The sequence below is a fragment of the Melozone crissalis genome, unplaced genomic scaffold, assembly GCF_028551555.1.
Source record: "Melozone crissalis strain CALT ecotype California unplaced genomic scaffold, PUWL_Pcris_2 ptg000017l_1, whole genome shotgun sequence".
In the NCBI taxonomy this organism is placed as follows: Eukaryota; Metazoa; Chordata; class Aves; order Passeriformes; family Passerellidae; genus Melozone; species Melozone crissalis.
In genome coordinates, this window is record NW_026535795.1 from 8,348,351 (window position 1) to 8,363,290 (window position 14,940).

Here is a 14,940-nt window from a genome sequence, read left to right on the forward strand (position 1 = left end):
CCTGAAAGAGGATTAAACATTTAAAAAGAATTTAATCCATCCTTAACCTTTGTCAGTCCCAAAAATGCGATAAACCACTAAGTTTAGAAGTGAATTGAGAAGAGGATTGTAAATTAGCTCTTTCAGTTTTGGGTTACTGCAGGAAACACAGATACTCCGACTTAACCTCTTATGTCCATTTGAAATTAACTTCTTAAACTCCAACACTGCCATTCTCACACCACTTGAAAGAAATATTTTTTTCAATTTTCTAATATGGGAATACATTCAGTTCCGAAAATGTTATTCTGATTACAACAGCTCACTTGAATGCGAATGAAATGTATCTCCAAAAGCTCAGACAGACCTTCCTTCTTTTACTGAGCTTTTCAGGGAGCTGCATTTCAATCTGACACATCAAAGCTCAAAGTTATCATGTGCTTTGTGCAAGAGCACTCATTCTGAATGTCACTGGGTATTGACAAAACTTTGAAGATATCTGCTCATCATTTGTAATGAAATTAGAGGTGAATTTTGAGGGCCCATATGTCTTGTTCTTACCATTAATCTGTTGAGCTTTTTTTAGTGTATATTGAAGTATGTGTGGCTGCTGTGTGCATTCTAGTAGGAGGTCCAGTTTATTCAGGATTTTCTGTGTGCTGCTGCACTATACAAGAACCCATTTGCTTGTAGCCTGTGTCTTTTCTGCCACCTTGACTAAGATTTGCTACAATACTTGATATTAAACAGTGAATTAATTATATGGCCAAAACCATATCCAGACTGAGAACCTGAAATTATTTCAAATGCTTTTTATTTGCTTGTCTTCACAGAATTAAATTACTGCAGGAGGTATTTGATGTGGACAGGGGGAGATCGTGCTTTAGCAAGCTCCTCTTTCTCACCAAATCCTAGGACTGATGTTCTATGGGGACATCACTAAAAAAGTGGTTTTTTTAGTGAGTGCAATGTCCCACAAATGAGCACTAGAGGATGCTGCACTCCTACACAATTTTGCACCTGTGGCCTTATCACTATTCCTTTCCACAGAAGAAAATAGAGAAAAGAAGCTTCTGATCATTCTATGCAACAAGGCTATTTTATTTGTAAGTATTCAAGTGAGTAGAAATAGATGATTTTTAAAATTATCTGCTAATTGTCTGTCCTGTTAGGTATAAATGTCCTTTTTATGTGTGTATAAGGAGGTTTATTTGTAAATATTAATCATATTGAAACATCTAAATCAAGAACATGATCCCAGTTCAATAAATTGCTTGCAGAAGCAGGTAGAGAACATAAGATACACTATACACAAATCTACAGAGATCTTTAGTCCAGGGCTCAAATTATAGAAATTGACATTTGAGAATAAACACAGAACAATTTGTAGGTCTGAAATTTGTTACAGAGCAAAGCTGGTCATCCTGCACTAGAAATTGTTTTTTCTTTAAACAATTCACATTGTTTTCAAGTGCTAACAAAAACTGTACAAAATATAAATATTTAGATATTTGACAATTATGTAAATTTTCATAATATTTTACAATTAAAAACAAAATATAAAACAGATATAAGTTACATTTTTCAATTGAAAGAATGAGTTTGGAACAAGTAGGAATGATGAGCTTACTTTTCAAAGAATTGCTATTTAGATATTGCATTTGCTTTGCAAAAGTTTGCAAATAGAAGCAACATTAAGGAGAATTTAAAATTTTTATATGTGAGTTATAGAGGACCAGTTTTGGTATGTTAAATTATACAGACAGCTGTGTTTGAAGTTTCTGCTGAGAGCCCTACCTTAGGACATGCTGCTCTGTTCTTAAGATATACAGCATTTGTTTGTCAGAGTCCCTTTGTTGGGTTTGGGGCCATCAGAAAAAAGGTAATTTTTTGGGTGTTATTTTAAATGTTTGTGGTATTCTATGCTACCTATCAAGATCTAAGTTTTGAGCAAATGCATACACATGCAAATAACTCCAAGTGTCTGCTCTTTATATGGTTAAAATGCTGCATACAGGTTCACTTTTGACATCTCTCAACTGTGACATCACTCTAAAGTCATATGAGGATATTGTGGCCTTTAATAACAAAACTTGCAGATTAGTGACATACTTAAGATTTATTTTATGTACATAATTAGCATACACTTGGATTTGATTGTTAAAGGCAAGTAGGTTAAATAGAGCATGATTTGTTCTGCTCTTTCAGAATTACTTTCATGTGGGTGTGCATTTCTTTACAGTAAACAGAATGAAACAATTGTTGAAAACAACTTTGCAGTGGCTTTATCTCAGGAATGTCCTCATTTTTGTCACCTGATAAGGGGAACTCAGTAAACACTGGCTGTGAGTCCAGCAGCGCAAGAAAAATAACAATCTGTAAAGGTGGGAGAATGAATTCAACAGTTTATGTACGTGCTAATTAATGTGAGTGACATGTGCTAATTACAGGCAAGGCTTTCACCTGGCTTGAGAAAGCAAAGCCACAGCTGGAAAATGTGTTGCTTCTTTACAGGGACATGATTCTATTTCAAAGGCTTTTTTTTTCATTCTTGAAGAGACAAAAAGTCAGATCTACAAACATTAAGACATGGAGAAAACATAGTTAATATCACAAATGTGATGAAGAGCTGGACGTAGTACTTGATCACTTAGTTTCACAGAAACTTCTCATGGTGGTAGTGATTATTTCAATCACTTAGTTTCACAGAAACTTCTCATGGTGGTAGTGATTATTTCAATCACCTGGAGCTGCTCAAGCCTGCTCCCAGTCCTGCCATGACAACAGCTATCAGTGTGAACTGGTGTGAACTGGAGTGAACTGGAGCCTTTCCTGGCTGAAGTCAACACAATAAATCTTTGATTCACTGTTCTCAGTGTCACAGTACAGACAGTTCTGCTCAAAGTGCAGCTGAGTGCTGTGGCTGGAAGGAAGGGTGAGATGCTTAAGCCAGTAAGTCTGACTGAAAAAAGAAAAGAAACTTGTGGTGGAAAAAGAAAGGACTTTTTGCTGGTGAGAGGTAAACCACAAAACTGAGATGAAATAGCAATTGGAATAGTACACAGAGAGGAGAAAGGTGTGAATATGTAGAGCCTTAAAGCTGAAGCCAAATTGTGAATTTAGTGTGTGAAGAAGCATGCAGGAGGTTAAAAGTGAAAGTGATATAGTCTGAATCTGCAGTGGGTTGTGCAGGAAAAAATAATGTAATAACTTTATCTTTGTAATTCTGTCACTCGACATCTTTGGTATGAGCTTTAGCTTCTGGGACATGATCAGATTTAATTAAAAAGCCCCAAACTAAAACAACAGTAATAACAAACCAAAACATGGAAGAAGTCATGTGATCTGATTATTGCTAACCAACGGATTCCTGAATGTGAAAAAATCGAGAAAGAAATCCTGGTTGTAGGATTGGAGTTCAGCATTATGTAGTCCTGAATAATTCCTCCCTAATAGCAGTAACTTCCTTTTGTTTCCTTTAGAAGAGCCCCATGCCAGAGTAAGTGATATATACAAGATGTCTCACACTTGGCCATTAGAACCACTTGATGAAGTACAAACTTCTTTCAAGATTCTGTACTTAGGCCTCAAGCAGGGTATTTACATTTCCATGGCCACAGAGCAGGGCTGATTAATCCACTTGTTCACCTGCACTGTGGGTGTGCTTCAGGCCTGACCTGCACCACGTCTGCATGTGTCCCACAGCTGCTTTCTGGGGAGCTAGAAAAGTATTTGTCTGCATATAAAATATGAAAGCAATTGTATCTGTTAGGCCTTCAATATAGAACATAAAGTTTAAATACATAATAATGAAAATTCAATTTTATACAGAATATCCAACAGCCCAGGTGTTTAATTGTGGAGAGATTGGTTCAAAGTTGGGGTGAAAGTGATGAAATGGGCTTATCCCTTAAGAAAACATAGCACTTCTTTTAAAAAGCTACAGCTGTTAAAGGGCTCAAAGATGCCTTTTTTTCCCCTCCAGGTATTTCTGGCAGATGATTGAACATGAATGGAGATTTCCTTTAGAAAGAAATGTACATGAAGCAATTGCACAGCACATTAAAAATGGCTGTCAAGAGACACTTAGATAATGCAGCAGATATTCAGTTATGTGTTGCAAACTGAACCAGGTTTTAATGTGCAGACAATGAGTGCCCATTTCAATCCAGAACAATTAATGTCAGCCCAAAGTACTGAAAGCTGCTCTTCAGAAGGACCAAGGCATGCAAAGCCTGCTAAGCTCATGGGCAAACCAAGGGCCTGCTGTGCATAGATACTTTCTCCTCTAGTTTCCAATAATTTATGAAATTACCAACCTTCTTTGACAGGTCACTAATTTTAGAATCCAGTCTACTTTTAAAAATCGAGGAACTTTTTTTATAGATATTTATTGGTGGACTCTGTATTGGACACTGATCTACTGGTCTTCAAGCAATATTTTGTCAGATTTATGATAAAGGGGAAACACTTGAAGAGTTTTTTCTTTCAAGACACTGAAGGACAATGTTTTATGTTCTTACTCTAGAAATCAGGATTATCAGCCAATGACTTGGAAATCCCAGATCAAGCTACATGCTTTCATTGCATTTTCTTTCCTCTGTTTTTATTTATTTATTTATAAACTTGAAAAATATGACACTTCCCCTTTTGTGTATATGTTCAAAATGCTCCATCTTTTGTCCATCACTTAATGTTCCATCACTGTCAGCGATGAGGCAGCCACTGCAGGGAGGGATAAATATCAACCCCTCCTCTGTCATACAGGCAGACATTTTCCTTACTGGTATTTGTTTAATTTGGAGGCTCTGGTGTATATTTTGGAGTATAGTCCCTTATAACTCTGTGATGCCTGGTGTGTGTGCTTCCTGGGGGTGAGGTCTCTGCAAAGGCCTGTATAATGGGTTGTACTTTTAACATTACTGTCCTTTAATTTCCTTTTGACTGAATGTGCTTTCCATCTTTCCTTTGGTTTCTCTGTTTAGCCTTTTTTCCCCCTTGTTTTCCCTTAATATCTCTAAAGAACTGAAAAGGACAAATACAAGCTAATTTGATCTCTGCCCTCTTTTCTGCTTTAACAAAGCTTTTAGCTTCCCCTCTCATGCTCTTTTTGAAATTTGCTTTGTTTTCTTTACCTTTCCTTCCCCCTCTCCCCGTCCCCCCCCCCCCCCCCAAAAAAAAAATCACTCCTCCTACATAAAAGAAATGTTCAAGCTGCAGCAGGACACACAATCATGGAGACTTAAGACAAAAATCTGTATTTTCCACATGTACCTGGGTGTTATACCAGGCTTGTACCTCCTGCTGCAAAATAAGCACGAGGACAAGAGAATAAAGAGAAATATATTTCAAGCTTCCCCTTTGATTCCTGACAGAATTCTTATGTCTTTTTGAGCAGAGTAGCCGAGTGGCTGAATATACACGCTATATGTGTCTGATGTGCTTTCCACGGTTTTGTTCCTGCTAATGACTGCAGGTTTATAAATTTTTCTTTTGCATTTTTGCTTCCTTGAATCAAGAGGAGAGGGGCCTTAGGCCTTTCCTAAGGCTGCTGTTGCCTCTCCCTCCACTGTGTGCTCATTCTGCCTGATAGGCCCAAGTGTGTCAGCTTGGCAGCGTTCCCAGGCACCATCAGCATTACAACACTCCCGGAGTCGGGTCTGGGTTAGCACAAAGCATTGACAAATTCTGTGTATTTAGTTTTGTTCTCATGCTGTTCTTCATAGGGATTAGGATTTTTTTTTTTAAGAGAATAATATTAAAGCAGAGCAATCACACAATGAGCATAAATGTTAATGGCTGACAATCCTCACATTTACTGCTTAGGGGAATCAAAATTTGGATGTTTGTGTGCTGGGGGTGATATCTCTGAGCAACATGGGCCTTTAGGTGTTCAATTAAAAAGAAATCTATCTTGAATGGTTTGCACTGTTGAAACTGATGCAAGTATTCACTGAATGTCATGAATTTCCAGTGTGTTCCTGCTGCTGAAGTGGGCTGTATGATTCCCTTTATAGCAGCACTCTCCCCAGTTTCTGCTTCATTCCTAAAACAGAACAAACGGTCAGTGTATCCACAAGCCTTCCTGCTCCCTGCCCTGAAAAACATTGCAAAATCTAAAAAGAGAAAATGCTTCCAGCAGGGACTCCAGAATTCCTTATGAGATGATAATTTATACTCTGGGCTGTTAATCTGCTGTTGCAGCCTGAAATGCAGAGACACAGAAGTGTAAGCACAGCCATGGGCTGCTGTGGCAGCTCCCTGTTACAATGCTATCTCAAGGAATAATCTGAATGCAGAATGGGACAATGCTGAGCAGGATGACTAATTTTACTGAGTGGCACAGTTATGAGTCACGCCGGCTCTCAGGCAGAGAGGTTTGTGTGGTAAAGTAGTTATATCGTGAGAGGTGCTGTATGGAGGTAAGGGAGGGCACTAGGTTTTGTTGTGGTGATTGTTTCTGGGATTATTAGCACTTAACTAAACGTGACATGCATATTCTCTTTGCAAATGTCGTAGATTTATGGAAGAGGGCTTTTTATAGCTGGGTTTGCACAATCTGAGATCCTGCATGTTGTACTGGAAGAATGTTTATTTTTCTTTGGTTATTCTATCTCATTATTTAATTATTATTGATTCAATGTTAAGCGTCTCCCTCTACACCTTCCCTTGTTTTGTTTTTTTTCCCTTTGTTTAATAAATAATTATTTGATATTCAATATGATTCAGAATCACCCTTTCATCTGCAATTTCCATTGCAATCTTCATGGCTACAGAATGATAATACAGAGCTATATAACACAGATGCAAAATTTTGAACAATAATACAAAGGTTTTCTAAAAATTTAACCTTTAAAATCTTCATCTGGAGTTAAGGCTTCCTTCTTGGCATAACGATAAACCCTCCCACTTTCACTGCATTAGGGAAAAGAACGGAATCACATTTTTTAATCAAAACCTTGGAAAATGGCCCAAGATCAAACCGATTGCTTACACCCTGCTTTCTCATTGTTTCATTCGCAGCATTTTCGCAGGAGATAAAAAAAAAAAAAAAGGTAAAGCAAAATCATCTGAAAAGCTGTGTGAATGTTTTCATGGGGGGGGGGGGGGGGCAGACCGATTGCCACGTCGAGAAATGAGTGTTTGCAGGGCCTGAGCAGCATCTCAAAAAGCGCCCAGGGCTAGAGGGTTAACGGACAGGAAGCTGCAGTTGCAGCCGCTCCTAAGGAAGTCAGTCAGTTTTTGTGTAACAGCCCAGCCAGGCCGAAAGGTGGGGGCCGGGGGGGAACGGAGAGCTCAGGCTCTGGGGTGACATGGATATTTTTAGTTTAGCTCTGCAGCATTTTCAACGCAGGGAGGGCCTGCACCAAGTGGTAGCAATGCTCTGTGATGAAACAGTTTCAATTCTGGAATGGTTTTTGGGGAAAGGAGACAGCAGTGTTTCTGTTTAAGGCTCCTTTTTCCTATTAAGACTCAGCATACCGTGGTATCTAAAGAAATCACACTGTAGGTACATGGTTGTTCTGCTGCACGTTTATGTATTTAAATTCTGGAGCAGGACAACCTTTCTCTGAATCCTGAATTATTAATTCCAGTCCCTCCTGTGCACATGCACTTTCGGTAAGTTTTGCTCTCTGCCTGTGGCCTCGCTTTCCCGGCCAGCAGAGCCCCGGCCAAGCGAAATTTCGCTTTCCGTGCAAACAAAAGAACAGCTCCTGCGACCTGGGCAAACTGTGCCTCCTTCGCGTTTAGAATAGCCAGCTGCCTTCACCAAACGGCACGCTGAGGCCCATTTGCCGGGGCCGGCGGTGTGCTGGCCCTTGCCCGAGGCGGGCGGTGCGCGGCCGGGGCCGGGCCGGGGCCGGGGCGGCGGTGGCGAACGCGGCCGGGCCTAGCGCGCCGGCCTGCTCCGAGCCCGGGATGGCTCCTGCTCCCGGAGCCGCACAAAGATAATCGCTCAGGAAGTGTCTCAGCCAATCCCCTGGCGCTTTACATGAGGATTTGCCGGGGCAGCCAATCCGGGGGCGGCTTTCATGGGGAAGACAGATCATCAAGCCCAAGTGCCAAGCCCTCCCTGCCCGAGTACTGAGAGCCTGTCCTCCATGTTTTATAAGTATTGACATAACACTGTGTTAACAATGCATCCACAGAGGTAAGCCTTGCTTTTTACATTGCTTTTTCTCTAAGACCTATGAGTTGTGGGTTGAGAGTGTGATTCTCTGTGATTTCTCGTGCAAAACTCACACCACAGCACTTATATTAAGTTGGAACTGTTTAAATTTGCTTTCTTGGGTCACATGGTTAGTAGCCATTAGCCACAGCTTTATTTTACAGTCTGGCAAAGCCTTGGCATGCCTACTTCTTCACAGGAGGATGGTGTTTTTAGAGTTTATCAAGATCCTGGTATACCAAAGGAGGTTTGTGTCTCTGAGCAGTTTGCCAGCACTATTGTCTGTTGTGTCACATGCCTGCTGGAGAGAAAATGGAAGCTAGGGAGCAGATGCATTTAACTGCCCTACAGGGAGTCAAGCAGGGATAATGGCAGACAGAGGAACAGGCAAGTTTACCTTTCTAAACAGTGAATGGAACAGCTAAGATAAGTTATCTCTGAGAAAATATGGGATTTTTAAAAACCTAGGCATCAGCAAAAAGTGCTAATGGCAGATTGTAGATATTGGGCCTAGGTGGTGGTGTGCTGTTGCATCATGTTTTTTATGCAGCTTATCTTAACTTAAAATGATTATTGAACCTTTTTTCTTGCAGGAGTAGTTAATACAACGCTTTTCTCTTTCTGAGGGACAATGTATGGTTAATATTTTGTTCCTTTAAAAGGGAGTTTTTATGCTGCAGATTTTGGAAATGGAGTGCTGCTCAGTAAAACGCAGCAGTGCATCTGTTTACAAATCTGATGCTTTATGGAAAATGTTTTTGAACTGTTAGCTTTCTTGTTTTGCATAGTTCAAATAAACTAATGCAACTTTTATCTGTGCCTTTTTGTTTTACATTGTATCAGCCACAGTTCTGTGTTGTGGAGTCCAGAAGATATAAAATCATGTGTGGTTCATGACAGTAGTACATGTTGTTCGTTCTTGGGGTTTTTTTTCCCTTTTATTTTTTTTTAACTTTTGGTTAAATGCTACGTAATTATTTCAAGAAATTCCTTTTTGATCAATTCCCAAATCTGCCAGCCTGTTGTATCTCCTTAACTGGAAAAATGAGATGGGTGCTTGAACAGTTGGTAAGTAAAGCAGCATGCTACTCTCTGAACATTTTTAATACTTTTCCAAACATTTTGTTTTTACTGGGTCAGTCAGTGCAGTAGATGAAGTGATGTTACTGATTAGTCATATAAAAGATCAGATTTGCTTAGCGTCCATTTTAAGGGACTTGTACGTGTAAACTGCTCTATTTGATTGCACTGTTTTTCTGATAATTTGTCTCTAAATTTTGAAGCTTTTACTTCCCGTTTACCTTAGGCCAGTGAAAAATATTCTACTTGCTGTTTGTTCCTAGATCATTAATTGCCGTGTTTGCAGGGTAAAGTGCGTTTTCACCGTTCCTTGGGCTTTTCGGGTGTGATGAAAGTGCTAGTGCTCAGCAATGAAGTGACCTTATGAAGTAAAGTAAATAACACTTAATGAGCATATGTTTCTGATACTATACAAAGTATAACCTCAGACAAGCTTCCTTGGTTTATAACTAATTTAGAAACATTTTGTGCTGTTTATAAAGATTTTAATTGTAGCGCCTGCATGCTTGTTTGAACAGGCTGTTATTCAGTGATCACCAGGGCTGTTACCAAAGCAGAGGAAGGATGCTCTTTTGTGCTTTTAATGTAATTTTTGCACTTGTTTTAAAAGTCCATACGCATTCATTATTTTAGGAAAGAACTGAAAGCTAGGCTGGCTTTGTAAATAAATGACTGTGCTGAGGCACAGTGCATGCAAACTTTTATAGACCCTTGCCATGTATTTGATAACGTTCTTTTAACATAGCAATTTACCTCTGGTTACTTGTTTACCAGTGTGAATATCTTACTTTGAATATCTCACTTTGGCTAAAAGCTTTCCTTCCCCCCCCACCCAATGTTCCCCCCCCCCCCCCACCCCCCCCAATCCCCTAGGATTAGATTATAAGAATGTCTAGTTCAATTTGAAACCTGAAATACTGCTGGGCTACCACTGAATTTCATGTGATAGTATTTCTGTATGTAATTTTAATGCATTTCTCAGCATACATGAAAGTGCTGACATAGCTAAGAAGTTATTCTGGTTTTTGTTCTTCAGTTGCTAAAAAACCAGAAATTACATTTGGACACAATTTTCCTAGTAGTAGTTTATACATGTGAGCAGTTTACTTTCAGCCTTTAAGGGTGAACAACATAATATTTGTTTAATGTGAGGAAGCAGGGGTAAGTGATCTGCAATCAGAAAGCTTGTATTAAAATGGCTCCCACAGGTTTTGTTAAACCAGGATCTGTTTCAAATCTGCGCCTCCAGACACGCTGCTGACAGTGAAGCGCATTTGTGTGAGCTGCCCTCGTGCATGTAATGAAACGGAGCATCGTGAGTCTGTTAAAAGTTCACTATTTTCAACCACTGGAGTGTAATTCTTTTATAGTTCACAAAAAACAAATGTCTGCATTGCAGCAAGATGTCTGAGGCAAGGTAGAGACAGCAGCGTTGTGCCTCGGCTCGGCCCAATGGCGCTGCTCCGCCAGCGCCGGAGCCAATTGCCGCAGCAGGCAGGTTAAAGATTGACAATTGCGGTGGCAGGGCTGAGAAAGGCCTTCTGGAAATTTCTGCCATCTTTGTTCCATCTAAGCAAAGCTAATTCAGCCAAGCTGAAGGATTTCAGATGTATATATTTTTTGGTGCTTTGTCAAGGTACAGTGTTAGCACTCGCTTCCCTAGGTTGCGTAATAAGCTGTATTTTTCCTGCTCAGGACAGATGGAATGTGGGTTTTTGTTTTAAGTGACAGATGCAGGGAAAAAGCACGTATGCTTTCTCCCCAAGATTTTACTGGCCTGGATCTTGTTACAATCACAATTAGACAGGACATGTATGAAGCAATGCAGCTGAGGTTTATTCAGCTTGGAGCAAATGGCCATTATTCTGATTATAACTAGCAGTTAATCGTATAATTACACTGTAAGTTTTCTGGCTACTAGAGAGTAATTTGAATTGCCCAGGATGAATATGATTAGGCATTATTATTTAGTGCCAACATCCAGTTACTTTTGTAATTAACTGGACAAAGAATGGAGTGGGGGGAAAACAAAGGAGTGATCTGGATTATAAATCATGGTGAAAACAGTAGCTTTTTAAAAGCTACATGCCTTTTTCATTCTTTGCAGGCAAACTGTTTTACTTGGAAGCTAAATAGTGCTAGGGAAAAGCTGAGTAATTTCTTTAAACAAATGACACTACTTAACATATTGGAAATGAAAAAAATGCAGAGTATAAACCACTCCAAATGTAACAGTCACCCCCCCCTCGCAGTAGGTAGGAGTATGAAATGTAGCAGAAAACCTACGTTGCTACTAAGGGAGCATGTAATGAAAGGAACTTCATGCTCAAAAAGCAGAAATAGATAGATTACATTACAAATTTAGCCCTTCATATCGTGTCCACAAACTTCAATTGGCTCATCTTTCTGAGCTGTCTTCCATTTTGTGATATCACTTTTGCTTGAGGTTTTTGTTGTTGTTTTGTTTTGTTTCTGGTTTTGTTGCTTTGTTTCTCCTGTTCTGCCTTGCTTTCGAGTGTATTGTGTTGTTTCACTTCCCAGCTACTGTGGATCCAGTAGCTGAAAAGTGATAGCTGGTGGTCAGTTTTCCATAGTGGTGGGTACTACTCCAGCATAATTGGTTAAAGGGAGATAAATCTCAGTAGAAGCTCTCCTCTGTCTGAAATTCAGGTATTAATTTGAATTTTCTAAATATCTTGAAAGTTGAACAAAACCTTTGCCCATATGAAATGGAGTAGACAGCAGTTTTCAAATTTTGTTATTTGTGGATCCCCAGTATTTTTCCCATGGGGACATGAATCCCATTAGAGTGACTTTAAGCCTGTTAGACTAGGTTTGATTTACTTGGTTATTGTCTGCAAACCCCTTTGTGGTGGCACGCTGGCTTTGAGGGGTCTGCAGACTGGAAACCAGCAGTAGGCCATGAAGCTTGGCCCTTTAAATTGTATTCAGAAAGTAATTTAAATACATTTGTTAATAAACATGTCTTGTGTTCATAGGTTAAGGACTAATTTAGCCATAGCTACATAGGAAGTGAGTTTCATGTATTTGGTAGTTGTCTGTCATTCTCATGTTAACCCTTTATTGCCTGTTGTCAAAGCATCTGTGCTTCACACTGTGAGGTTAAAACCATGCTGTAACAGGATGTTACCATTCTTAATTCAGCTGATATAAACCTTTACTTTCAAGCATGATTGTTCTCAAGTTATATTTGTGGCATCTAAAATCTGTAGCTATTTGGTTGCCTTGCTTGGGCCTCAGCTGTATAGTTTATAGACTTAAAAGATGACTGTGTGGCACCAAGGATCCCCCTCCCTCCCCTGATTTTTCTCTTTTGTGCTGCTATTTTAAATGGAAACCAGAAAAGAATAAGGTTTTAAAAAGAACTGAAATGTTCTTTAAATGAAAAATAGTTACTTTGCTTGTTATCACAGGTAACCAGCTTAAACATTGCTGTACATAGATATCTGAATGAGCCTTTTGTGTATATTAATTCCTTAATACAGAGTCTTATTTACTTAATACACATGGAGCACTTTGCAGGGAATTCTGCAAAGGGAAATGCAAAACATGAGGTGCTCACACTGGAGGGTGAAGCTAAAATTGAGTGATTTCCTTAGTAACCTGTGACTTCACAAATCTCCCTGTCTTGTGCCTTTTTAGTTAAACGTTCGGATGTCAGGTGTCCTTTGGTCCTTCTCTACCATTTCTGATATTTAGATGCTGCCTTTGAATCTTGCCCTGCTGTGTAAACAGGAGCTGCTGGTATTGAACAAAGTGCTACCATTTTAGCTCCAGAGCAGGAGTGAGGCAGTGCAGTGCTGGCAGACGCCATTTTAAGAGCCCTGCATAAATAGCATAGCTACCGATGAGTAAGAGACTGTTATAGGTGAGTGCTCATACAAAGCTGCTATTTATTCAGCAATGGCATGCAAATAGTGGTTTTTGGTTTTAAATCTTTTATTGAATGCAGGTTTTTTTTTTTGGAATCATTATTTAGAATTGCTGCTCACAAATGTGATGCATGAGAGGCAGGAATTATCTTAAAGATGAAATTCAGTTTTAGTGCTTATAGTCTTTAATCAGTTTTTTTGTTTGGTTTTGTTTTCTGTTAATTAAAAGGAAAAATGAATTCCAGAAATATGTAGTTCTTGATCTGAAATTCATGTGTTATTCCCTGATGTAGATCTAGATTGTGTATGTGGGCATTAGCTGTTTCGAGTGGTTTTCCATATCTGTCAGTTTTTCTTGGTTAAATGTCAAGGTGCAGTAGTTCATCTGCAACTTTTAATTGCTCTTTGTAGTTACTATGGATTAGAACAGTTTATATATTCTTGTATATGTACATTTCTCAGGTAAATAGTACTATTTGTAAAGGAATGATTCTCCTAAACAGAAAAGTCAGTATATAATTCAGGGATGAGAAATTTGAAAGCCTGAATTTTATATTAAAAAAACCCCACCCTCTTTTCAGTTTGATAGAGAACATATTTAAAAAATAGGCAGCTGAGTTATTTTTCCATTTTTACCTAAGTAACAATAAATTGTGTATGTTTGCAATCTTTTTTTTTTTCTTTCTGTGCCCAACTCTCCCCAAAGGAATAACCTCCACCCCTTCTACCCTTATTCAGACATGCTAAGCTAGTTTGTATGAAACCAATTAGCTTAACATTTTAGAAAACAAACTTTTGTTGTTGTTGTTGCAAGTTTTGTCAATATGAGTAGGGAAGTTTTAAATGATTAATTGGTTTTCTGGTCATTTGACAGGGAAACTGGCAAAGCTTAAATTTCAGTTGTGTTCTTAATACGTGTTTCTCTGTGTTCATTCAACTTAATGAGGAAATAAGGGTAGCTTTCAGAATTACATAAGCTATTTGTTGTATTCATTTATGTACTTAACTGAGTATATTCCAGTATAATTTCTGATCTGCAGCCTCAGAGCATCCCATTCATACATGCATGACAGTAACACATGCTGGCTGAAATAGCTGCTCTGAGCCCTGCAAAAATGAATTCTCAAAATAAAACTCTCTAGAACAGTCTACTTGACCACACAGTTATTGTTTCCATAGAATGAGATACTTGTTTTTAATTATTTTGCTGCTGGTTTTAATTTTCTTTTTATTTTATTGTGGGTAGTAGTAAGGTAACTGATTAAGAACCTGTTTTTCTTGAATTGTTTAATTGGAAATTTTTTACTAATATCTGCACTTGGAAGTTTGTGCTTTATAAAGCATTTTCAGAATTTTCCTTGTATTGGTGGGAGCATGCAGAGGTGAAAAGATGTCAGCTTTAGAAAAGTTACTGTAAACTTGCTATGAATTGCTGGTATGTATTTATAAACTTGAATCTCAAAGATGACCACTGCAGTCATCACTGCCAACATTCCAACAATGTCATGCTGTGGAAGTCATTATACATTACAGCAAATAAAGCAATGGGAGATGCTTTTGAAGAGCTGTAAATGTTCAGTGTCTTTTATAGCTATGTCTAACAACTTTTATTTAACTGTTCCTCTCCAACATTGGGATTTTTTTTTCTCAGAACAGTCTCTGTGGTTTTTTTATATACTGAAATGTTTGTGCCCTTAAAAGATTAATTAATTGCAGAGAATATGGAGATGTCTCTGTTCCTCTGAGGCTCAGGTTTCATAGTGTAGTAGGCAATTGCTGGATTTTGTGTGAGTATAGGGAAATGTGCACGTCCATTGC

The 14,940-nt window shown here is 38.8% G+C and overlaps 1 protein-coding gene across 5 annotated transcripts in view; it reads left to right on the top strand.

Annotated features, from left to right (window-relative positions):
- The first annotated feature begins 8,041 nt into the window (after positions 1-8,041).
- ZMYND8 (zinc finger MYND-type containing 8) overlaps positions 8,042-14,940 on the top strand; it is a 48,932-nt gene continuing 42,033 nt past the window's right edge. For 2 of the 5 annotated variants that reach the window (XM_054274375.1, XM_054274380.1), the window contains exon 1: positions 8,042-8,131. In XM_054274375.1, the coding sequence (XP_054130350.1) occupies positions 8,118-8,131 (14 nt within the window). In that variant the 5' untranslated portion in view covers positions 8,042-8,117. Of the gene's footprint in view, positions 8,132-8,457; positions 8,537-9,044; positions 9,218-13,009; positions 13,119-14,940 lie in introns of those variants that run through there. The other 3 variants (XM_054274377.1, XM_054274378.1, XM_054274376.1) reach the window with 3 other exon arrangements.